Source organism: Terrapene carolina, unplaced genomic scaffold (assembly GCF_002925995.2).
Source record: "Terrapene carolina triunguis isolate 2854851 unplaced genomic scaffold, T_m_triunguis-2.0 Scaffold58, whole genome shotgun sequence".
In the NCBI taxonomy this organism is placed as follows: Eukaryota; Metazoa; Chordata; order Testudines; family Emydidae; genus Terrapene; species Terrapene triunguis.
Window position 1 is genome coordinate 21,296,519 of NW_020664409.1, and position 26,502 is coordinate 21,323,020.

At 39.3% G+C, this 26,502-nt stretch overlaps 1 protein-coding gene across 1 annotated transcript in view; it reads right to left on the reverse strand.

Annotated features, from left to right (window-relative positions):
* The window catches only part of CCDC102B (coiled-coil domain containing 102B), a 347,381-nt gene that overhangs the window by 216,885 nt on the left and 103,994 nt on the right, over nt 1-26,502 (reverse strand). Inside the window, exon 6 of the mRNA XM_024198764.1 lies at nt 9,594-9,803. Within this exon, the coding sequence (XP_024054532.1) occupies nt 9,594-9,803 (210 nt within the window). The remainder of the gene's footprint in view (nt 1-9,593; nt 9,804-26,502) is intronic.

Genomic DNA, 26,502 nt, shown 5'->3' on the forward strand with positions numbered 1-26,502 from the left:
TTTCATTTACTGATGTCTGCTCTTCAGTTTTATCAATATATGTTCCCACAAGAAGAAATGCTTACACAATGTATAAGAATTAAGAATTGGGTGAATAACTATTCAAATAATTTGCATATTTCACAAATATTTTTGAACAAGTTATTTGACAATTTTAAAAAAATATTCACCCAATTGAAGAGCAGGGATGATAATTTGCCAAGCATTTCCGAATAGTTATTTATATAATTTTTCAAGATTTTTAAAAATAAGTGATTAAACTTTAAGGATTACTTATCCATCTCAAATATAGATTAATTGGGCATTGGTTTATTCCCAAACAAAGAAGCTACCTTAAATTGGAGTTAAGGGTAAGAAACATAAGAGAGATATGTTAATTATCCTAAAAACAAATGTTACAAATATAGAATATTCAGACTTAAGTTAGGGACACCGTGAAATAACCACAAAAACAACGAAGAGTCGGTGGTACCTTAAAGACGAACAGATTTATTTGGGCATAAGCATCTGAAGAAGTGGGTTTTTTACCCACGAAAGTTTATGCCCAAATAAAACTGTTTGTCTTTAAGGTGCCACCGGACTCCTCGTTGTTTTTGTGGATACAGACTAACATGGCTACCCTTCTGATACTTGGCACCATGAAATATCCAGACCATTATAATTGGTGCATAATAGTGTTTGTACTTCCATATTAGCAGAAACTGATTTTTAAAGACAATTTATATATTTCATTTTTACTTTCATGGTATCACCACAGGGCCTGAACTAAAGTAGTTTGGGTGCCTTAACTATGAATTTCCATACCTTTAAAGAAAAACCAAACATTTTCACGTAAACTATGGATTTTCCAGGGTTATCACTGATTTGGGGATAATTGAAATATTCCTGTAATGGGATTTACCCTAAACTGCAGACATGTAATCTCAACCTTAATTCCTTGTTAACAGTTATCTAGGAATTTTCTTGGGTTTTTTACATTAAAAATTTCATACTTAAATGCTAACAAAGAAACCCAAATCTAATGTTACCATGTGATATTTCTCAAGATTTGAAGATACATAGCATCAACCTTAAATTAGGGAAGAAAAGAAAAAATCAATACCCACCTCTCCACACACACACACACACATTTTTAGAATAAGATTCAGTAGCACACAGTGGCTGCCTTCTCCCACTCTGGAGCAGGACAGAGCAACCATAGAGCTTTGGGCAATTTCCCCCTGCTCCTGACCTCTATATTTCCCTGCATGCACAGCACACAAATTCCATTTTTTCCCTCCATCCCATCTGACACCTTCTCCTTCCCCTCTCCCCTCACCACAAGAATCCCCTTTCTATCCTTTGTAAGTACTTGTGGTGCAATGGTTAATGCTGAAAGTAAAGTTTTAGAATTAATGGCCATGATTTCTTGTTTTTATTCATAACTGAAAGTTTCTTCTTCAGCATAGACTGCAGAATATTCTACTGTAGGGAATTCCATAAACAATCAGATACTTTCAAAATAGCCATCATCTGCTATTGTTTACAACAGAAGAGAAGTCAAACTGCCCTCAGGGAGGATGGTGGCCCTCTTGCTGTCAGGAACCACCATATTATCTTATTGTAGCCTGTGGGGGAAGATAAGAAAGATCAAATAAATATAACATGGGAGGCTACATATCTCAAGGGACTGGTAATACAGCAGGCTTCACTTTGATTAAGGATTCACTGATTTTTCATCTTTAAGAAATACCCATCAGTTCTGAAACTTGGGGATTGGGAGTACACAAATGTGGATGTGAAAAGTTTAAAAACAAACAAACAAACAAACAAACAAACAGAAAAAGAGTTTTTACCAAGAGCCTTGAGAATAGAGCTGATCAAAACATTTTTAAGAGCATTTTCACTGAAAATTGAGGTTTTGATGACAATAATTTTGTTGTTTAAAAGTTGTGCAGAAAAAATCCCACCCTCACTTTCCTCCTGCCACCTTTTTCCACTGGAAAATAGAGTGGGATTTTTCCTCAATTTCAAAAACAAAGAAAAATCAAACCCCTTTCACTGGTTACTGCCCCCACAGAGACGAGTATCACCATTCCTCCTCCTCTAAGTCAAAAAGGAACCAAGTCTGAAGGCCCAGCAGCGTCCATGGTTATATTTGAACCCCAGTGAGGGGGAGAACAGAAATCATTGATGATCACATAGGCATCTACTAAGAGCAGCATTGTGTTTTGGCATTTCTAGCATGCAAAGGTTATTTTATGATGGAGCTGGTAGAGTATCACTGACTTTTCTCTCTCGCTCCCAGTTTGACTGCTTATATATGAAACCTTTACAAGCCTAATGCAAAGACAAAACAGCAAGCGAGGAAACATTACTCAAATAGTGACTTCAAAGTTATATCCTACAGCTAATCTATTGTATTTGTACTTATTTTTAAAGCTAGATAAATAGATATATTACTTAGGAGATCTTTACTTGAAGAACTTTACCTCAATAATTAGAGCTAGCACTGGAAAACAAAATTACTACTCAACAAAATTAATTTCAGATTTTGTTCAAAATGATCTTTAGAGTTGAAGGTAATAAATCTCCTTCAGTAAATAATATGCTTTTGGGTATTGATTTATATTTTCAATAGTTTTTTCATTCATTGCGATCCCTTCTAAAATGAACCACTTGGATACATTTAACATTAGTTGCCAGCCTATTTGTCAAACATTATAACTATTATTTTAAAATGCAAACTCCATTCCAGGAAGTGCAATCAATAGGGCCACATAAAAAACAATGTCTTCTCTCAATTGTTTCACCAATTTTGCTGATCGCATACAACAAAACAACAACAGAAGTTAACCTTTTGGAAACTGACAATGGAAATATTTTGAACATACTGACAATTCAGAATTTTAGGGCCTAATTTTTAATGCATGGCATCATTTTTAGGCACATATCTTCACACTAACATTTGTGCCCAAAAAATGCTTGTTTGCATTCATGGCACTTATATGTGAATTGCTATGACAAATGACTGTGTAGATCATTACTTGTATATATTTGTACACACTAAAGTGCAAGTTCAAAATTAAAGGCTGGAGTAAGACCCCTTAGAAAAGATCGGCTAAAGGAATCATTCACAAGTTGACTATTAAGAGAAATAGTTACAAAAAATGCTAATAGTTTGTTACTGTTGAAAACACATGCATCAGAACTGCCACACTGTCTTGGAGATTTGGAAGCATCTAGCCCTAGTTTGATTCTTCCTTGTCCAAATGAAAAGAAAGGTGCAAGATTATTTTTTTACTTATACTAGATTGGAAAAAATCGACACATAAATCCTTATTGCATTAGCTTCTTTGGGAACTAGTATAGTTCTTATGCAGATGCAAAACAATCAGGTTCCTCAGTTTCTTTCTGGTCTGGTTTTATGTCACAAATGTCCTGGGTAAGAAAGAGATAAAGCATTTCCTCTTTCCTCCTTGGAGACCCTTTCCGCCCTTACAGAAACTCACATTGTAATTTGTGGAATACATAATAAACACCAACAGGTTTAAGGAACCTTTGCCGATATATGGTTTATTTCATTTATTACTGGGCACCATTGGTTTTCATTAAAGAATCAATATTTCCCAACCATTACTACCAGGTAATGCTACCATTGTTGCCTATCCTAAGTACAGGGAAACAATTCTAAAATACCTCTATGGCAGGGGTTCTCAAACTTCATTGCACTGCGACCCCCTTCTGACAACAAAATTTACTACATGACCCCAGGAGGGGGGACCGAAGCATGAGCCCACCCAAACCCCGCTGCCCGGGGAGTCGGGAGAGCAAATCAAAGCCCAAAGGCTTCATCCCTGGGCATGGGGCCTGTAACCTGAGCCCCGCCACCCCAGGCTGAAGTTGAATCCTGAGCCCTGGGTGGTGGGGCTTGGGCTTCAGCTTTGGCCCCGGGCCCCAGCCACTCTAACGCCAGCCCTGGCAACCCCATTAAAATCGGGTCACGATCCACTTTGGAGTCCTGACCCACAATTTGAGAACAGCTGCTGTATGTCATAACTATTCATAGACTGTAGATTCATCTCCAATCTTTCCTTTGTTGGTGGGCAGTGGGGAAAGGATAAGAGAGGGGCATTTATTTGGCAAGTGGTCTGGGTTAGAAGCTACAGGCTATTTGTTTACACCTGGTCCATTCAACGGCTGGTGCTTACTCACAGCCCTATACTAAGCTTTCACTGTATTTTTATTATTTAAAAAAAAAATCACAAAAGAAAGCAAAACAACATAAATCACGTACAAACAATTAAGCATGAAAAAGTTACAGAAGCTCATTTGTGCCAAATGTTGACAGCACCCTCAGTCATGATAAGTTGCACCTTATTCAGAGCAGTCCCACAGATTTCAGCTGGTCTACTCCTGGAATGAGCTACTGTAACTCAAATCAAGTAAGGATAACAAACTCTGGCCCTGGTTCTTTTGTTCCCTCTCCCTTCCCCGAATCCTCCCCCCACCCTCACACTCCCTCCAACACACATTCTATACCTAGCATCTACCTGACCCCATTTCAAGGCACATAACCTACTGCTTAATGAATATACAATTGCAGTCACTCAAGCTCATGGGCACACACTCCTTCTCACTCTCTCCTCTCTTTTTCCTAAAAAGAGCAGCAAGGGCTACTGGAGCAATAAACTGCAAAACCACATGGGAAATAAAATGTCATAACATTAATTATATCCTCAGTTACACTGCTGTAATCTCTCTGAATGCATCCATGTTACGAGTGGGCTAATTCTGTAATAAGTAAGCTAAATACTTTTAAGACCTTACAAAAAAGACCTCATGGGCATGCTTTCATAACTATTTAGAAACTTATCCTTAATACAGAGGGAACAAGATAATAGGTATTTTAATAAATAGTTAGTTGTTATATTCTCCAGAAAGACACTTATAACCAATGTTTATGACCATCTACTGGTGTGCTTATAACTATCTATAAAAGTATTTCCCAAATCACAGAAATGTTTTTTCCCAAATCACCAAAATATTTTTCCCAAATACCAAAGTATTTCCTAAATCACAGGACTGGAAGGGACTTTGATAGGCCATCTAGTCCAGTTCCCTGCACTGAGGCAGAACTAAACATTATTTAGACCATCCCTGACAGGTGTATGTCTAACCTGTTCTTTAAAACGTCCAATGATAGAGATTTCACAACATCCCTAGGTAAGTTGTTCCAGTCTTAACCACCCTGACAGTTACCAAGTTTTTCCTAATGTCCAACCTACACCCCACTTGCTGCAATTGAGCCCATTCCTTCTTGTCCAGTCCTCAGTGGTTAACAACAATTTATCAACCTCCTTCTTGTAACAGCCTTTTACATATTTGGAGACTACTATCATGTCCCCCCTCAGTCTTCTCCTCTCCAGACTAAACAGACCCATTTTTTAAAAATTTTCCTCATAGATTGTGTTTTCTAGTCCCTTAATCATTTTTGTTGCTCTCTTCAGGATTTTCTCCAGTTTGTCCATATCTTTCTCAAAGTATGGTGCCCAGAATTGGGCACAGGACTCCATTTGAGGCCCTATCAGTGCTGAGTAAAGTGGAAGAATTACTTCTTGTGTCTTTCTTACTACACTCCTGCTAATACATCCCCGGGGGTTTTGGCCAGGTTCTAGATTAGTCACAGGCCTGGTGAGAAGGAGAAGCCCTGTCAGTGGATGGGGGTTGCAGAGCGAGCCCACCTCCGACTCATGCTGAGTGTTGCAATCTGGTGCACAGGGTTGCAGCACCACTTAGGTTTGGCCCAGCCGCTCTTCCATCATGATGGATGGGTGTTGAGCCAAATTTGAGTGAGTGTAACTGCAACCTGGTGCAGGGGGTTGGAATGCCACTCAGTCATGATGGAGGCATGGCTGGTCTAGACCTGAGTGGTGTTGCAATCCTGTGCACTGGATCAAAATGCCTGGAGCAGGGAGCCAGGCCCAGCCCAGGCCCAGTGAGTGATGGGTGAGCTCACTCTTCACTGTGTTCACTCATGCTCTCCCCCATACTCTCCCCTCCCACCTTGGGGCTTCCCTTCTCGAGTGGACCTGGATTAGGATTGAAGTGCTGGAGCAAAGGGTGCTGCTGCAGGTGGTCATTGCCCCCTCAGCAAGGCAAGGAGGTGGAGGCAAAGGAGGACACTGGCTTATGAATTTGAACTGTGGGTCACAGAAGAAAGACAAAATGCAGTTGGTGTGTGGACAAAAAGTTTGGGAACCACTGTTCTATAGCAAATACTACTCATGTCTTTAACATGCTTAAAACAGCTATTGATCATTTATTAACCTTTTATAAAAAGCAGCCTTAATATAAAGTGTGAGCAAAAAACACAGCAGGGTTCAGTTTAAATAATGGCCTATTTCTTATTTTAGCCCAACTGTTTTCTAATTGAACAACTAAGATACACCAATCCACCTAGAGAAGCACTGGAGAATACACAGTAATATAGGGGAAAGTCCTATACTGGCCAGAGGGTGGACAATATAATTTAACTAATAGGACTCTTCTATTATGTTATGAAAACCTTTGGGGGAAGTTTGAGGAGACATTTCTTCAGAGTGAGGCACAGAAAAGAACAGATACCTATCCACAGTAGCTTTGGTTCTTTGAGATGTGTGGTCCACATGGATTCCTCTCTTAGTGGCATGAGATGGGTTCCTTTTGGCCAGCAGTGTCTGTTGCTGTAAAGCCTGTGCTCTAGGTGTCATAGCCCCACCATCTGAGGACTGAGCAGAGCCAACCACCCCTTACGTCCTTCACCAATACAGAATCCCAAAAGAAGTAGGGTTCTGTAGTAGCCAGCAAGGAGAAAGGGTTGTGGAATACACATGGAGAGGTGAGTAGTAGAAATCCTGCTAAAATAATGACTGCAGGACAGCCATCTGATCTGGAACTTCTACCAATAAGTAGTGTCTTAAAATGGTGTGAACTGAACTCCATGTAGTTGCCCTGCTGATTTCAGAAATAGGGACATTTAGTGAATAAATGCTAATGACTATATGATGCTGACTAGCTCATAACATGTTCTTATACAGTTGGAGGCCCATTCTGATAATCTCTGTAAGGATATTGCCTCACCATTACCCCTATCAGAAAAGACCACAAGTAATTTGGGTGTGTTCCTAATTTACTTTATTCCACCAAAATAAGAAGACAGTGACCTTAATACATCAAATATGTGAAGTTTAGCTTCTCCCTGCCAGGGTTGAGACTTGGGAAAGAAAACTGGAAGACTAATTGATTAATATGGAAGTCTGAAGCAACCTTGAGCAGAAACTTGGGGTGAGGCCTGAGAATGACCCTGTCTTTATGAAAACATGAATAAGGCCCTTAAGGATTCTTTCCACTGTAGATGAGAATATACAGTGTAGACTTGACTGTCGGAAATGTGCAGATATTGCTGCTAAATGAACCCTTATGGAGCTGATGGAAAGCCCAGCTTGCTTCAGGACTAGTAAATAGTCCAACACCACTGAAATAGGTGTTGTCAAGGGGGACAGCTGGTTTTGAGATGCCCAAACAGAAAACCTCTTCCATCTAGCTTTATAAATCATTTGGATTGAAGCCTTCCTGCTTTCAAACAGAATGCTGTGATCTTCAGCTGAACAGCTTCTTTTGCTGGACATTATGTCAGATTGGTGGCTGTAAGGCTAATTTTTCACTGCTAGGTTCATCAGAGCTTAAGACAAGAACTGCCTGCCCAACACTGGGGCTATTATGATGATCAATCCTGCATCTCACTACTGTTTCTTTAGAACACTTGTTACCCTGGGAATTGGCAGAAAGGCATACATCAATCCCAGCATCCAGGGGATGAGAAAGGCATCTGTCTGTTGATGTAATGCATAGCCAGGGTGCAGTCTGTCAGTTTCCTCAGAATGAATTTGTAAGACAACTTTCTTGGCATTTATTAGCCATAATGAAATCCAAACCACTTGTTAGCTCATCCACTATCTCAACTACCCTGAGTTCTTGCTCAAAATCTAGAAGTTCAGTTTTCTCCATTATTGGGCAGATGTACATTCCCCAGTCAATGTTTCCATTTAAGACCGATTAGGTGGTTTGCTTTTGGATTCCATGTTCTTTAGCATTTTATCACATCAGATCTAATCATTTACATTTGAGCCAGTGTCCATTATTCTTTTGCATTTCACAGATCCTATTACACACTTAATAGCCAAACTCCAATTATTATTATTCAACTTCCCAGTTCTAAACTAAAACTGTGGTGCTGCTTCTTTTACCTCCAAGTTTGCCCCTTCAAATTGCTCTCATCCCCAATTCCCAAAACAGGGTGAGAGGCTTTCCCAGACACTTTTGAGGCTTTCTCCTGGTGAGACTTATATATAGATCAATCCTTTTTGTGGCTAGATTTTTCACAGTAGCAGCATTAAATGAACTGCTTCCCTTTACTTTTGCATTATTACCAATTTCCCTTGGTTTTACAAACTGAATTTAATACTTGTTTCTAATTGTTCAAAAATGTCAAGAAATATTAGAATCCCCTCTGACTTTATGCATATTAGACACAGACCTGTACTTATAGGACTCATAGAGATCAGCTTCCATCTTTCTTACTAGTGACTGTTTCCACTTCTGATGATCTGCTGTATGGAAAGATTCAAGTTCTGTGGCAAATCCCACAGTCTCTTGAAGTGCATTTGACGTCTTTTTGCTGATCTTGATCTGCAAGTCTAGCTGAGTGTCTATAAATTGGCCCGTTGTCCATTTATCCTGGAAATCCTCATTGGTATCCAGATATGCCAGGAACCCACGTCTCTTCAAGTCTTCTGCCATTTCAAGTAGAAGGAACTGTGTCCTGCTGTGTGATTCCTACTATGTTCAGGGAAACAAGGCTCCGTTTGTAAATATACAGGATTCTATCAAAGAGATACCAGACTTCATCATCAATTTCTCCTCCTAACAGAAACAACCTACAAGACCCCAGTGCAGCTGTCCTGAACTGTGACAATAGTGTGGAAAGATATTTTAGGAAGATAAGATATAAGCAGTTTGTTGTTCTTTAGAAACCCAGACTCCTTCTGGAAGAATGAGATTTTGCAGTAGTAAAGTTTAAAAGAATGAACTATATACGATATTTGAATACTGAACAAAATAAATTAAATAGGAGCCCAGTAATTTGAAGTTCTGTAAAAGTGAGTTTACATGAAAGAAAGTCTAGTATGGAAATATTTATTATGATTTTGCTTGTCATATTTCAGTTTGAAAAAGAAAGTAAATAGCTATAGCAACAATGCATAAAAATCATTGTCATTGTAATACTTTATGGAATGACTATACCCATCAGAGCCTTTTTTCAAAGAACATGCCATCCATTCAAAAACAAAATTAAGCAATACATTAGGGCCCCTAATCCTGCAAACACTTAACTTCATGCACTACTTGATGCATGTACGAATCCCTTTGACTTGAGTAGGAATACTCCTGTGTGTAACGTTACATCAATGTTGCATCAATGTTTCCAGGATCACTGGCTATTTTAAATTTCTGCTAATGGCTGAGAACTTCCTTGAAACAAGTTTGGATCTACTACCAAGTAAAGTCCGTACCTTATTTTTTTCCAGTAGTTCACTTTGTGCTGTTTTGAAATCAGAACCCAAGTTAGTTGATGGTAGTTTATTTCTCTTATCCAGAAGTTCCTGAATTTCTTTCACCTGGGCCTTCAACCTTCTATTTTCTCTTTCCAGATCTTGCTTTTCTGTTTCGAGTATTTCTCTCTTTCCCCACTCAGAGGTATTCTCAGACTGTAGTCTCTCCAGCTGAAAAAGAAAAAAATATTTCTAAAAATCTGCTTTTTTTCTGGGTGAAGTTAAAGGGCTATCCAGCCAGCACATCCTACAGAGGTTTCATGGACACCCTGGAAAAAATCAACTTGATACATAATTTAACAGTTTTGCAGGATTCATAAATGTTTAAAAAATGTGAACATGGAAAAGAAAAACATACAGGTGAAACTACAGTTCTTTATTTTTCTGTAGTTTTATCTTTTCATTCATAAAGCACAAGTCAGACTTCAAAAGGGGCAGTGTTAACCACTGTAAGTTATTGTTTTTAACTTGTTCCATTCTCTATTGTACATAGATTAATACTCTTAAAAATCAAGAAAAAGGATTTTTTTAAACACAAGACAGAGCCAGTTTTGCACACCGTCTCTTTAAAAGTGTCGGAGCCCAGTTTTCACCCCATGAGGAAAAACTCCACTTTCCTTCCTAATTTTATTGTACACTGTTTTTAATTTTAAAGGAATGGAATGAAGTGTTTTGGAAATAAGACAATTAATAATGGATGAACATAAGCAATTTTTTGTTATTGTTACTCAGTTAAGGCTCTACATGAATTGCAGGATGATTGTAAAAAAATTGCACTTGAGTTGTGGACAAACCATGGAAAATTGTGGAAAAGTAATAATGGACCTTAATATTTGCGGTAAAGTGCATTGTTATTTTTACGTGAATTTCTGCTGTCGGCTGCCCAGGGCTAGGAGCAGAGGTCTGGGGCTTACATCGGCTGCCCAGGGATGAGAGAGGGGGCTCCTGCTCTCAGCCCCGGGGTGGCTGGGTATCCCACTGTTAGACCCATGCACAGCGAGGCTACTGCTGTCAAAATTGTGGTGGAAGCCTAATATTGCATAATCTGCAATATCGCACGTTAAGTAGGGCTTTATACTCAATGGATTATTTTGTTAGTACTAAGAGCCTGCTGCATTGATGAGATAATGCTTTAACACTTGGGGCTGGTCTACACTGGGGGGGATCGATCCAAAATACGCAACTTCAGCTACACGAATAGCGTAGCTGAAGTTGAAGTATCTTGGATCGAATTACCTGGGGTCCACACGGCGCGGGATCGATGGCCGCGGCTCCCCCATCGACTGTGCTACCGCCGCTCGCTCTGGTGGAGTTCCGGTGTCGACGATGAGCGCGTTCGGGGATCGATATATCGCGTCTTAACGAGACACGATATATCGATCCCGAATAAATCGATTGCTACCCGCCGATACAGCGGGTAGTGAAGACGTACCCTTTGGTTAACAGTCATTAGTACTGGAATGACAATGGTCTTTTGCAATCCAACTTAGAATATCCCACTATCTTAATTCAACAGAGTCAGGCTGTTTGAATGCTGATCAGTGCATTACTAAGGGGAATGAAATGAAGTAACAAAAACAAAAAACAGTTTACTAAGTGATGGAGAATGAACATGTAAAAAGTGATTTTATTTACTCAAAGACAGGTAGATGGAGGTTATGCCAAGGATGTATCAAATGCTCTCAAGATTTTAAAGGAAAAGCTGTGATCAAACAAATTGATTTTTGTATCAGAAATCAGATAACAGGCACTTATCAAAAGCTTTAAATAGGTTAGAAATGGTCAAAAATGAGAGAATCCAGCAACTTGAGCCAAGAAAAAGGGCAGGAGGAGAATTCCATCAACAGCAGAAAAGTTTTAAATAAAATAATGTGAACTTTGTTACTTGCAGTTTTGTGAAGACCAGAACCAATTATTTGATAAAATTATATGGTCTGACAACTGTGAAAGGCTATAAGGTATCGCTAGCTTTTAGTGCAGAAAAAGGCTGTACAAGCCAGCAAGGTTTTAGAAAGAAATCAGTCAGTCTTATTTTAGATTTACTTTTCACAGGCACTGACTGGTTTTATTTTAAAAACCCATATGTGGCAAACAGTAAAAAACAATCATATTCAAGGAGAATGGTAGATGAAGGCATTCACAGCATCAGAGACACAATAATTCAGAAACTTTTAGTGTCAGAAATGATGTTACCTGGGTTAATCAAATTGCAGACTTGTTTGTCCGCTCCCCCTCCCCACACACACGCACAAAATCATTAGCAACTATACAAGCAAATTAAGATAAGAGCAGGATTAATCATGGGTTACATAGTTTTTCCATTCTAGTTCACAGAAGCCTCAATCCTACAAACACTTATAAATGTGATTAATTTTACTACTGAGAATAGTAGTCTACTCTGCTGTGGGACTACTCACAGGTGCGTAGTAACAATAAAAATGTACATACAGCACTAAACCCACCATATCAGCTAGTATTATTTAACCATTTCTTGCAACTAAACCCAAACTCCATTCCCTTGTGGAATTTCCTTGAAATTAATGGGTGTCCAGACAATCACAAGGGTCAGTCCACCTGATGCAACTGCAGGATCTGGGCCTATCTTTGTAGTCTCCACAGAGAGCTCAGAGATTAAATGGGCATGGGCACTGATCAATGCCTCCTTTGTAGAAAGAGACCCTCCATTCCAGGGTATAGGGGCCTTGCTTGGGTGTTGTGGAGCAATTTGTACTGTGACTCCCTATCCGATGTAACTTTTGTAGCTAAATACTGCACCTTTATCAGAACTAGAGTCACATTGAAAAAAGGTGTAAACTATTAAAAAAAAATTAGGATGTCAACATCATGCTATGGGTTCCATAGAAGTGGAAAGTTCTGGAACTGAACAGACAGTGAAGAATGGTCAGGGGTTCATTGTGGTGTTACTTCTCATAAGATACAGAGTAAAACCAGATCAGGGAGCACCTGTACAGAGTTGGGCAGTTTTACATTAAATTGACTCCTTGTTTTTTTCCCCTGGTAACCCTATTAGAGCTGTATTAGGAGTCAGTAGCTCATTTGCCTGTTGGGGTATGTCTACACAGCAAAGAAAAACCAGTGGCTGGCCCATGCCAGCTGACTCAGGCTTACAGGGCTTGGGCTGTTTCACTGCTGGTGTAGACTTACGGGCTTGGGATGGAGCCCTGAGCTCCGGGACCCTTCCACCTCACAGGGTCCTATAGCCCAGGCTCCAGCCTGACCTCGATGTCTACACAGCATTGAAACAGCCCAAGCCCTGCGAGCCTCAGTCAGCTGGCACAGGCCAGACATGGGTGTCTAGTTGCTGTGTAAAATATCCAAAATGACAATCATGGGTTCACAGACAAACAGATATATATTTAGTGGGGATAATATGACAGAAATTCGAATGTTTATTTTATAAAAGATTCCCTCAAAAAGTGGGGCCCATCCTTCTGACCTGGCTATAATCCAATATCTGGGTCAGATAGTCAAAAGAGTAGTAAGTCCAAGTACTGGTTGTGCCCAGCTAAAGATAGACCAGTCTTTCCTAATGTTCCTCACATCCAAAAGCAGACATTATCAATGAGTCATTCTGGTGATCTCAAGTGTATTTTAGTTGTGCTATTTAATGACATTTTAAACCCTTAGAGAGTTTGCTTAAGTAATGGGCACAAGATCTGATTTGTAACTCAAGGGAAAATGATGCCAGGAGACAGATGAAAGATCAGGCAAGTCAATTTATAAACCACTGATAGAGGCATGAATCAACATGAGATTAGGCAAATGAGAAAGGAAAGTATTAACAACCTTTGCCTTACTAAATAAAAGTCTATTGTGATTCTCAAAAGGAGAATGGATCTGTGTTCTTGATTAGCCAAAAGGCAAAGAATTTACAGTAGTAATCTTTAGGCTTTTGGTAAGCATCTAATATAACATCCTTTCCCTGACTCGTTGTCCTCCAACTGCCTCCTGCAGAAACTTAACTTCGCAATAAAAGTTGAAAATTCCAAGAAGAATTTTCCTTTCTTTTGGGTTGCAATAAGTTGCCCCCACATTATATTGTAAAGTTACAATGAATTTTAGAGGATGGTGAAAGGGCTTCTTGAAAATCTAGTAAGAACAGAATCATAGCTATTTGGCTATTTGTTCCAGTAACAAATTAACATTTGCCTACAATGATCTCATAATGTTTTTTGACTAATGGCTGAATGGTTTTGGCAAATATTTTTGACCTTAAAAATAAACAATTTAGGGGAAAGAAGTTTTCAACCAGTGCTTCAGGCCCTTACCTGGGATATGGGAGGCCTGGATTCAATTCCCCCTTCTGTCTGATGTGGAACAGGGATTTGAACTTGAGCGTCCCACATACCAAGAGAATGCCCTAGCCACTGACATATGATATGATCTGGTGGGACAGTCAGTCAGTCTCTATGTGTATAAATAATTAAGTAATTGCAGCAGGGTTTTGAGCTTAGAGCTGTCTCATACATTGTAGGCGAGAGTCATAACAACCAGGCTACACAGTCAGTCATTTTCACACATTCTTTCTCTAGCCCAATGACTATGAAATGCCAGTATGAATGTTTCATTTGATCCAAAAAAATTTTTTTTAAATTTTCCAATTTTTTGCAATTTTAGGATTCTGTTTGACCTAACCCATTTTTTTATGAACTCCTGACAAATTGAAAAATCAGTAAATCCATTAGCTCTACTTTGGCCCCATAGTTTAGGAAGCAGCTATTCAGGTGGCAAAGAGAACCAGTGAAGACTTTTGAGAACTACTGTTAGAAATAGGTGGGCTGTCCATCCCCAGAAGTTATTCTGAGGATAACTAGACAGACTCAAATATATTGGGCAATGACTGCAGAAGAAATCTGCAGGCTGCTTTCCCTTATAGGATTTTTCATAGATATGTTTTCAGTTTCCGGGTCTGAATCAACCTGAACAAAATATCCAAAATAAAACCATGAGCTAAGGAACAAGCCTATTGGGGGAAATTTGTGGATTGAAAAGCCATGTGAAACAAATTTACAGGCAAGGAGATTAGTTGAATGCATGTGAATTAGAGCTGGTGGGTTTCACATGTCTTTTGACCTGCGTTGTGCAGGAGGTCAGACTAGATGATCATAATGGTCCCTTCTGACCTTAAAGTCTATGAGTCTGAGTCTAACAACTAAACTTGGTGTTAACCCATTGCAGACATTATGGAGTGAGTACAATAAGTCTATTGAAGCTTGAGACCACCTTTTTTGCTTTTGATTGCGGTCTGTTAAAGCCGTATCAATAAAGAAAATCTTCAATATCCCTTTTCTCAATATCATCTTTCCCAGTTCCCAGATCTGGGCTGGAAAAATAAAGGGTTTAGCTCCCCATTCTTCGGATAAATTTATGGATGCCAAATCTGTCATTATTCTCCAACCAGCTGCAAACACTAAAACATTAGTCTTGAGGGAAAACCAAATAGCACTACTATGGGCTAGATGTTAGAATAATGTAACCTCCACCAAAAACTGAGTTTTTCATACAGGACTTGGGTTCAAACACAGTGCTGATGTTAAAGCGCAGTACCCTGGGGAAGTATAAAGCCCTGCAAGTAATGACATGTCAAAAGCAAACCAAAATTACTTCCGATGATCTCAGTGTCTCGACCACCATTATGAATCAACATTTGATTGACAGCCAATAATAAGGGTATTACTTTATACATTGAGATTCCTTGAGCATGAAAAGTACTGTATACATTAACATCTTTCCTACTCAATTGGCTTAAGAGGCTTTTTGAACAAAAGCTCATAAACCTTAAATCTCTGAAAGCCTTCACAGGTGGAGTTCACACATACCATTATTTATAAGAACATATTTTGTTCCAAGAAACATACAAAATACTCAAATGCTTTTTGCACTGCACATCTATCATGTAAATTCAAGGATTCTCACATCTTTTCCTTAAGTACCTCAGAAGGTGCTATTAGAAATCAGATATGCTTGCCTACAAATGCCACACACACACACAAATCTATTTTAATGATAAGATGAGCCCTAAATCCAAAGCTTCTCTACTCAATAGGCTGCACAATAATCCATGAACTCCCCAATTTGGGGCTTCAAAATACCAAATCCAAACTTTTCCAAATTCAAGTCTGTGACAATTCTTTCTGTCACAGTGATAGCTCTGAGTTGTGTACTCCAATGCAAACTCAAATCTTGATCAGAAGTTTACGTTTGAGGCCATCTCTAGGGATATTCTACTAGATCATTAAAGGATCACAAAAAGCCATACAACACTTGAGAAATATTGATTGTCATACCATAAAAAAGCAACACAGTTCATTGAAAAATTTGAAGAAAACTGTGATCCTTGTGCTTGAAGAGTACAAAGAGGAGAGCTCCTCTTCAGACCCTGATGGAGGCATTTTTAAATGACACTCATATGTGGACACGTTTTTCAAGAGCTCAGCATCCACAATTGGGGTTAGATTTTTAACCCATCTTAGTTCCCATTTAGGCACCAAAGTGAGTTGGACTAGATTTTTCACAGTGGATTTTTTGAAATTCAGGTTTCAATTATGAGTACACACGCTCCCCGGGTTACGCAAGACCCGACTTACGCAAATTCCCACTTACAAAAAAAGTTCCATAAGCCATAAATAGGATTTTCGAGTTGCGGAAATTTTTGTGTAATGTACTGGTATACATTTCTGACTTACGCAAAATTCGAGTTATGCAAGGCTTTCCGGAATGGAACAATTGCATAAGTCGGGGGGCATCTGTACAGAGTACTTGAAAATGTGGTCCATAATATTTAAAGCCTTTTATTACACAGCTATAGCTGTTTTATGAGCAATCATAACATTACATCTAAACACTGGTCATCAAAACAAATAGGAATCCAGGCGTAGAGGGAGTTCAGACAAATATGCTACCCCATGAAAGGATATATATGAAAAAGGAGATAACTGAAATTTACACTTGCACTGGGATTCAGTGCAACATGAATGGCTCATGCAAATCTTAATGCAGTTAGCTGTGTGAACTCTGTTTCCCCCAGATTGGAAAACATGCTTGTTCTATGCATAGATGTGAAAAGCCTGACAACTTAGTCTGACCTAGAAAACTCCCTTCCCAAATCGAACCTTATCTCCACAAAACTCACTCAACTCTCAGAAAAACACAGGATTGTAGCTTGCCACACTTCTGCCCTTCTGCCATATGTATGCTGGTAGCCTTGTTAGGGCTTAAAATTAGGGCTGAACTGCTCCTCCACATGTATAGTCTTCAGGGGACTAACAATGGAAACCCATTTCCCACCTCCATAGAAAACATCTTAAAGGAAGAGCAGAAGCCCACCTGTTCCACAGCAATGGAACTAACAATGCTCCTCCACTGCTTTTTTTAAAGTCTATTTACCAGATTGAGGTATGCAATAATCTAATTGGAAACCCCTGATCTGGGGACTTCCTTTTAGCTAAGCATAAAAACAAGATACAGTAAATTGCCTGTACCATGTAGTAATCAAAAATAGTACAGTATTCTGAAATAATAGTCCAAAGAATTGCAACAACACTGCAAAAAGCCTATAGTGTTTGGGATTACTACAGAACATGGTAGTATTTTTTATTAAAGATGGAGCAGGTGGCAGGCTTGGAGAAGGATTCTCCAGATCTGCTGGTGCTAAGCAGCATCAGAGGAACTGACCTCTCACCTGAATGTTTTCAGCAGAAGTATGAAAGAAAGTGGGTTTTCTTTGCTACCCTTTCAAAATCCTAGACAGTCACCCCATGAAACACTGAGGATAGATTGGTTGGCCTTTCCCAGTGCTGACAAAAAGGATTACAAGATGTCAGGAGCCAATCCTGTAGGATGTAGGAGAGCTAGTCACGTGAATTAAAAGCCCGTCTAAACCTTTGTCAAAATGAATTTAATCCATATGAAGCAAGAAAGCTGGGCATCTCATAACTGTAGTTACAGTCTATCTGAGATTGCTCTAATTGTCTGAATGAAATTCAAAGAAATTGTCATACCAAGGTCTGAAGTTATGAAAATGTAAGTATCATTTGCTAACTAAAAATCCAAAGGCATCTTGCTTTTTAAAATAAATATTTACCAAGAAAATTTCAGTGAGAACAGCAACATATGCACATAAATGACTTGGAATCCAAGATGATCCTAAGGTTATGTGTATACTGCAATTAGACACGCCAGCTGACTTGGGCTTGTGGGGCTCTGGCTAAGGGGCTGTTTAATTGTGGTGTAGATATTTGGGACTGAAGCCAGAGCTCTGGAAACCTCCCACATTGCAGGGTCCTGGAGCCCGGGCTCCAGCCCGAACCTGAATCTACACCGCAATGAAACACACCTTAGCTCCAGCCCCGGGAACCAGAGTCAGCTGGCAGAGGCCAACCAGGGTTTTTAATTACAGTGTAGACATACACTGAGAGTCCTAACAGAACCATCTGCCTAAAGAGCTGACTCAAACTCCAAGAGAGCAAATTCGTATTTCTGCACTGATGTCTTACGCTAAATCAATACCAATTCATTCTTGGCTGGATTCAAGTAGAGCAAGTTACAAAGCCATCCAAGACTGAATTTGAGTCAAACAATTAGACAGAAAGGAGACTATCAAGTGAAGCTCTGATCTATAAGATATATTTACTTATTATCTGCACTCCTGTGAAATCTCAATTCATAGCTGCTATGATGAGAAACTTCACATTGTGTTCCTATTATGTGTTATTGATTAACACAACAAGGTCTTTGGCTACCAGACATTGATTTGTGGATCTCCCAATATGAAATTTGTACGTTGCTAGTCACCTTTCTTGCTATACAAAACAGCATCTAAGAATGTCTTCAAGTTGTGATAATACTTTTTATTTATTTTTATGCACCTAATACCTGAAGGCATCTAGATACCATCACAAAGAGACACTAAAATATAATCATTGACAGGTAATTGGGTAACATTCAATGTATTACTTATACATCTCAACCCTCAGCTCCTCCAAATTTCAATATTAATCATTCTTCCAAGTAACCTTCAGAGTGTTGGAAAATCTTTACTGGCTTTTTGTTCTGTTAGATTATTCCAACACAATAAAAAGGAATCTCTGGCATCTATTCTATATGCCACCTTCCATGCAACAGTCTCAAGTTGCATTTAAGAATGAATCCCGACAATCTTGTGAGCTAGATTGGCATTAACCTAATTTTACAGATGGGAAAAATGAAGCAGAGAGAAATAAATGGCTTCCTCAACTTTGTGGCTCAGCTGGGAATAGGAATAAAACTTCTACCTCCCAATCTTGTGGTCTGGTCATAAGATTTTTCCTTTCCACTTAAAAACAAAATTAGAAGCATTGCCGAAGAAGACAGGACACATTTATATAAAAGTAATATATGTATTACCAAGGGTACTTTTGATACTAGAACATTTCTTATTCATAGTATAAGTAATACAGATGTTTACAAGTCCTTAAAGAGAGTTACTAGTTGCATTATTTTTCTACATTAATTGTTCCAGTGGAAAAATATTCACTATATGTCTTACATTTGAAACGGAGGAGTACAATGTTTACCTTCCTACAAAGTGGAAGATAGAAAGTATGGTTATGTTAAAGGAGGTAGATAGGAGTAGTCATCTGTATAGGCATAAAGTAAAAATTGCCAATAATATTGGTGATATGGTAATACTTGTGATGCACAAGTTTTTGTCTTTCTGGGCTTTTTTAATTGGGCATTTTAAAAATACATCAGTTTATAGCTATGTTTATGAATGCAGGGTCTGTATTTAGCTTACAGATACCAGCATATTTATTTGTAATCAGATTTGATTAATAACAAACTGGTAAGGCAGTTTTCATTTAAATTCATGAATAGAAGAGGGTTAATGCTCCATAGGTAATGTGTGTTATTTAAATTAATCCTACTATAATAACAGAACTCTCTGAGTAAGGCCTTCCCCACTGTCTCATTGTCCTGGATTGGACTATTGTGGGTATGAGGCGTCACAGAGGATTTATTGATGTGCAACCTAGTTCTGGGAAAAGCTGCAAGAAAAACTGTCTGGCTACTTACTTGTACTTACATTTGGCAATGAGGTAGGTCAATCCCACTTGTATCAAACACCACTTCATCTGTGTTTATGGTTCACACAGCAGTACCAGATCAAAACCATTTCATGTGATATCAGCACTCTCATTTACTATCAACTCCAGTTCTCTGACTAGCCTGGTGAATCTGCAGTACTGCAGATGGCCCGGTACTGCATGGTTCTATACATTCCTGTATGCTTCAAGGCTGTAATGCTCTTTTTTTTATTTTATTTTTTAAGGAAACAACCCATATAAATTCAGCTATTTATCTTATAAGTTGGTTTCACCTATTGGACCAGACATGGAATTAAAACATACCATAATGTCTAACTGATACCTCATAACAGTAGTAATGTATTGCTGCTTAAATGCTATCAGAGAGAGACCTGGGCATGCTATGTTTGCAATTAGTATTACATTTTAGTATGTAGTAAATAGAAGTACTGAACAGTAGGGATACAAATTAGTTTCAGAGATCTCTATTCATTAGCATTCTACAAAGAGATGATTCTGAAGATGCAGTATTATATTATCCCCCTCTTCAAATATGAAATAAAGAAGTCCACATTGGAAAAGCATCATTCGAGAATGCATTTTTTCCTTGCTATGTCCTTTCTCAATCCCTGTGGATCAAGACTATCATCTCACTTCTCGATTACTGCAACCTCCTTCCTCTTTGACCTTGACAAACGCAATTTTACCCCACTCATATCCCTTCAGAATGCTACTGAAAAGGTCATTTTCCTAGACTGTCACTTTGACCATGTCACCCCGTGTGGGCTGCCCCTTCTCTACAGTATCAGACATAATTTGCTTGTATTCACCTTCAAGGCCCTTCATGGCCAATCCCCACCCTACCTGCATCTCTCATTCACTACTGAGCTGTCAGTACTGGCCTCCAGTCTGCCCATGATGCCAGTATCTGCTTACTACTTGTTAAATTTTCAAACACTTTGTGCTTTCTCCCATGCTGCCCTGCATGCTTGGAAGATGCTCCCCGTAAACCTCTGCAAAACTACCTCACTATCCACCTTCAACCATCCCCCCATAAACCTCCCCAAAACTCTCCTTTGCTGTGTGCTGCCTACAAAAACGTAACAGTTAGGCTGCCAGTGTTCAGAGACAAGTATCTATCATGCTAACCAATATTTTTGCATTGCTTCCTTGTACTCCCCCTTCCGTCTGTCTATTTATAGCCATCTTTTGCCTCTTGTCATATTTAGATTGAAAGTTCCTTGGAGTGGGGACTATCTTTTTGTGCTGTGTTTTTAAAGCACTTAGAATAGTAGGGTCCTGGTCCATGGCTGGGGTTTCTAGATGCTATGATAAATAATATATAATACTGAAAAAATATGGTATTTATATTCGTAGTGAGAGCTCCAAGTAAAATATTTGCACACACACCCTCATTCACCTTTGAGCCTAGCATCTGCACCATTAATTTTACATTTTGACAATAGATAGGTAAACGGCAGAGTTAAGCAAAAATCAGGAAGGACTGGAATTAAGTTAGGAAGAGCAACCCTAACCTGAAATACTTAATGATCCCTTTCATATCTCTTTGGGTTGAAAATCTTGTAAGATTATGCTCTGTCATAAAGCATTCAGGACTGCTAGGTTTCAGACCAGCAGAAAATGCCATAAAAACAGCCTCTCTAATTCAATGCTTTATTTTCCAGGGAAAATTAAATGCAGTGGCCCCTGACAATTTTAAAAGTTAACCAAAAACTATATGAAATCCAGGAAAAGGTTCAGGGTTGGAGTTAGTTTTGGACAAAGATTTTGATTGGTTCTTGTTTTATCTGAACAAAGTCACCAAATTCCTGTTTTCCGCTTGTGAGCTACATTTGTTTTGTGGAAAAGGGAAAGATCATATAACTAAGACAACCTTCTTAAAAAAAAGTTACTCATGCCATGGGCCTCTTCAGACTGGTTTTTTACTAATTTCAGTGAGACAAGTATGCTCCACTTCACTCCCCTAATCCTCTCACTTCTCTGGCAGGGCCTGTCCCGTCACTGTGCTAGAGCATCCCTTAGGGCAGTGCTTCTCAACCTTTTTGATAACAGGAACTGGCTTGCTGCCTTCCTAACCCGTGTCAGGTCGTGCCCTAGGACATACCTGATTTGTGTGAGCCTGCACACAGCCACCAGGGACTGAAAACACAGCCAAGGAGGGGGGTGGTGCAGATCTATCATGGCTACACCTCCTTTCTGTTACACAAAGAGGGAGAAAGGACCGTCATGAGAATCATATCAAATCTATGAGTGGAAGGTGAGCTTTGCACTGGGATGATCCTCCTTGCACCAGTTAAATGGACTTTAGAGCTAAACATTGCTAGCAGTGCTGCATAAGGAAGATGTACCATAATCTAAATGCTGATGTTTTTGAAGTGCTCTATTGGAATACTTTTCCATATATGGAAAAAATATTACCCCCTAGTTTTCCAGAAGATTTTCCACAGAAGGAGATATGTTGTTGCAAGTGTTTAGAATAAAAATACATTAGAGTGTCTTAGAATAAAACTAAAATACAAAAAGGGAAGGAAACAAAAGATGAACAGTTCAGCCTATAAATACTGTTATGACAATTAGAGAGACAAGGTGGGTGAGATAATAAGTTTCATAGGACCAATTTCTGTCCTGGTGAGAGAATAGCTTTCGAGCTGACAAAGAGCTCTCCTTCAGGTCTGGGAAACGTGCTCGGTGTCACTGCTAAATACAAGGTATAACAGATTGTTTAGCATAAGTAGTTAACACATAATTCAAGGGACCATTCAGGGTGAAGCGGCCCATTAATGCCTCTCCAGTCATATAGGGGTGGGTAGTGGGTTATAGATTATTGTAATAAGCCATAAATCCAGTGTCTCTATTCAGTCCATGTTTTTTAATAACAATTTTAATAACAACTGAAAACTACAATATCATGTCAGATAATTTCCCCACACTCCTTCAGAAAGATGAGTATCCTCTTCCCAAATCATTTCCCTACCTAAGTGAATTACACTTTGTTTTTAATAGAAGGATCAAAACAGTGGGGGAAATACAGAGTGAGATCAAACTGCAGCCATGCGCAAGCCACTGAACTAGACTGTCACATAAAGGTATGTGGTAGAGGGACGTGTAATAGAATACTTTTGCCCTTTAAGACTAAACAGGGAGATTTCAGAGGCCAGGTTACACCTTTCCTGGATTTCTACTACTGACAGAGATACAGGAACAATAGATGCAGCTTCTGAGAGAAAGGAATTGGTCACAGGACTGTATCTGGAAAATGCTCAGCCTACCATTCTTTTTAGGGGTTGGGACAAAGAGCTTGTAGTATGGCAGGACTCCCTTCTAGTTGGAGTTATGCTGGTAGGAAGAGGCCTGGATGCTAGCCGCTATCCAGGACAAGGAGAATTAAATGTGGCTGTTCAAACTATTCTGCAAACTTCAGAGAGAATTTGGGAAAAGCCCACCCCAGCGGGGACACCTGTGAAAGAAGGGAAATTAGGAAAAGGACTTTTAAGCTGTCTGGAGTGGCTCATGACTGTGAATGACTACTTCAGGGGAGGCTGTTAAAAACAGGGCAGATACCCCAAACTGGTGGTATGTTGTATACTTAGTAGGGACGTCAACTGATTAAAATAATTAATCGCGATTAATCACACTATTAAACAATAATAGAATACCATTTATTTAAATATTTGTGGATGTTTTCTACATTTTCAAATATATTGATTTCAATTACAACACAGAATACAAAGTGTACAGTGCTCACTTTATATTTATTTTTGATTATAAGTATCTGCACTGTAAAAAAACAAAATAAATAGTATTTTTCAATTCACCTAATACAAGTACTGGATTGCAATCTGTTTTATCATGAAATTTGAAGTTACAAATGTAGAATTATGTACAAAAAACTGCATTCAAAAATAAAACAATGTAACATTTTAGAACCTGCAAGTCCACTCAGTCCTACTTCTCGTTCAGCCAATCACTCAGACAAACAAGTTTGTTTACATTTGCAGGAGACAATGCTGCCTGGTTCTTGTTTATGTCACCTGAAAGTGAGAACAGGTTCTCTCATGGCACTGTTGTAGCCAGCATTGCAAGATATTTTCGTGCCAGATGCGCTAAAGATTCACATGCCCCTTCATGCTTCAACCACCATTCCAGGGGACATGCATCCATGCTGATAATGTGTTCTGCTCAATAACAATCCAAAGCAGTGCGGACCGACGCATGTTCATTTTCATTATCTGATTCACATGCTACCAGAAGAAGGTTGATTTTCTTTTTTGGTGGTTCAGGTTCTGTAGTTTCTGCATTGGAATGTTCCTCTTTTAAGACTTCTGAAAGCATGCTCCACACCCCATCCTGATCAGATTTCGGAAAGCACTTCAGACTCTTAAACCTTGGGTTGAGTGCTGTAGCTATCTTTAGAAATCTCACATTGGTATCTTCTTTGCATTTTGTCAGATCTGCAGTGAAAGTGTTTTTAAAATGAACATGTGCTGGGTCATCATCCAAGACTGCTATAACATGAAATTTATGTAGAATGCAGGTAAAACAGAGCAGGGGACATACAATTCTCCCCTAAGGAGTTCAGTCACAAATTTAATTCATGCATTATTTTTTAACGAGCGTCATCAGCATGAAAGCATATCCTCTGGGATGGTGGCCGAAGCATGAAGGGGCATACAAATGTTTAGCATATCTGGCACATAAATACCTTGAAATACTGGCTACAAAAGTACCATGCAAATGCCTGTTCTCACTTTCTGGTGACATTGTAAATAAGAAGAGGGCAGCATTATCTCCTGTAAATGTAAACAAATGTGTTAGTCTTAGTGATTGGCTGAATGAGAAGTAGAACTGAGTGGACTTGTAGGCTCTGAAGTTTTACGTGGTTTTGTTTTTGAGTGCAGTCATGTAACAAAAAAAAATCTACATTTGTAAGTTGCATTTTCACAATAAAGAGAGTACACTACAGTACTTGCATAAGGTGAATTGAAAAATACAATTTCTTTTGTTTATCATTTTTACAGTGCAAATATTTGTAATAAAAATATACACTTTGATTTAAATTACAACACAGAATACAATATATACGAAAATGTAGAAAAACATCCAAAATATTTAAATAATTGGTATTCTATTGTTTAACAGTGTGATTAAAACTGCGATTAATCACAATTAATTTTTTTAATCACGAGTTAATCGCATAAGTTAACTGTGATTAATTGACAGCCCTAATAATTAGATTTCACCAATCCAGTATCAAGTGTAAACTCCCAAAGTACTACAAGTCTTATAATGGAGTCACAGACAGTCCCCTTAGACACTCCAGTCTATCTTGCCATCCAGGCAAGTTGGACTTGGTGATAAATGGTCACTTACACCAAAAATCACAAAACACTCCAGGTTACATCCAGTCCCAAAATACCAGTCGATTTGCATTGTAGATTGCACACCAATGACAGTGGTAGCCAGTTCTACAGTAAACTAACTAAAAGGAATTAGAGTTACTAAGAGGTTAAAGCAGGTAAAAAATATGTGTATAGGTGAGTCATAGTCTAGAATTCCAACTGATATTCCAGCTTCCCAAAAGATTCTCAGGGCTACCCAGAATAACTCTAGTGATCTCCATCTTCTTGTTCAGTTATTCTGCCCTGTTAGAATCCAAACAGTCAATAGATGAAGCTCTTTTCCTTTTGTCCATACATACAGCTTCTTCCCACAGAAAACAAACTGGCAGGGTCACTACTTACACAGGCTTTTTCTTTAATTGGTAGAGAGAGAGAAGTGTATTTAGGGCTGGTCTACATTACACAGTTAGGTAACATAAGCTTCCTTATGTTGACCTGCTTATATATGTGTCTACACTAAAGCCTCTCCCCCACTCATGTACTATCCCGACATAATAACTCCACCTCCGTGAGAGGTATAAGCCTTATGTTGGTGTTGTTAGGGCAACACAGTGTCTGTGTAGACACTGCATCCCTTACATCAGCTGTTGGCTGTCTTGTCAATTTCACCGCAGGTGCTGTGAAATTAACAAGAAAGCAGGGCAGCTAAAGCCCAGCTGCCCTCCGCTCCCAGGAAGAACTGGGCAGCTTACACACACACACTGGCTACCAGCTGGGACAAGAAGCCCGGGTGGTTCCACCACCTGCTCCTCTCTGGGAGCGGTGCGGAACTGTCAATTTCATGGCTGCCCGAACTGTGAAATTCACAAGGTTGCCCTGCTCCCAGAGGGGAGTGGACAGGGGGCATGAGAAGCTAGGGCATCTGGATCCCTCTCCCAGGGGGCAAGATGTGCTGGGTGGCTTCTCCTGATCCCAGCAGGAAACAGGGACTGGTGCAGGATGGGCAGCCCACCAGGAGTTCGGGAGCCTGTGAGGGAAGTGGGGAGCTGCCAGTGGAGCTGAGAGATTGGATTCTCAGCTCCCCACACTGCCCCTCTTAGATCAGTGGAAGTGGTGGACTTAGGTCAGTGAGGACACACACCACTGACCCAGGAGGGTACTGTGGACATGAACCATCACAGTAATTATTGTGGTGGCTGTAAGTCAAACTAATATATGTCGACTTACGTTTCTAGTGTACACATACCCTTAGCGTCCTAGATATATGATCATCACACACAATGACCAGTTGCCTTCCAATGCACAAGAATTAGTACTTTCCTGTTAAAGTTCTTCATTTGTGTTTCAGAAGGCTTCTTTCTGGTTTGATGGGTTATTTAGCAACAGAGGTATACGCAATGTAAATGGTTGTATTGCATTATAACA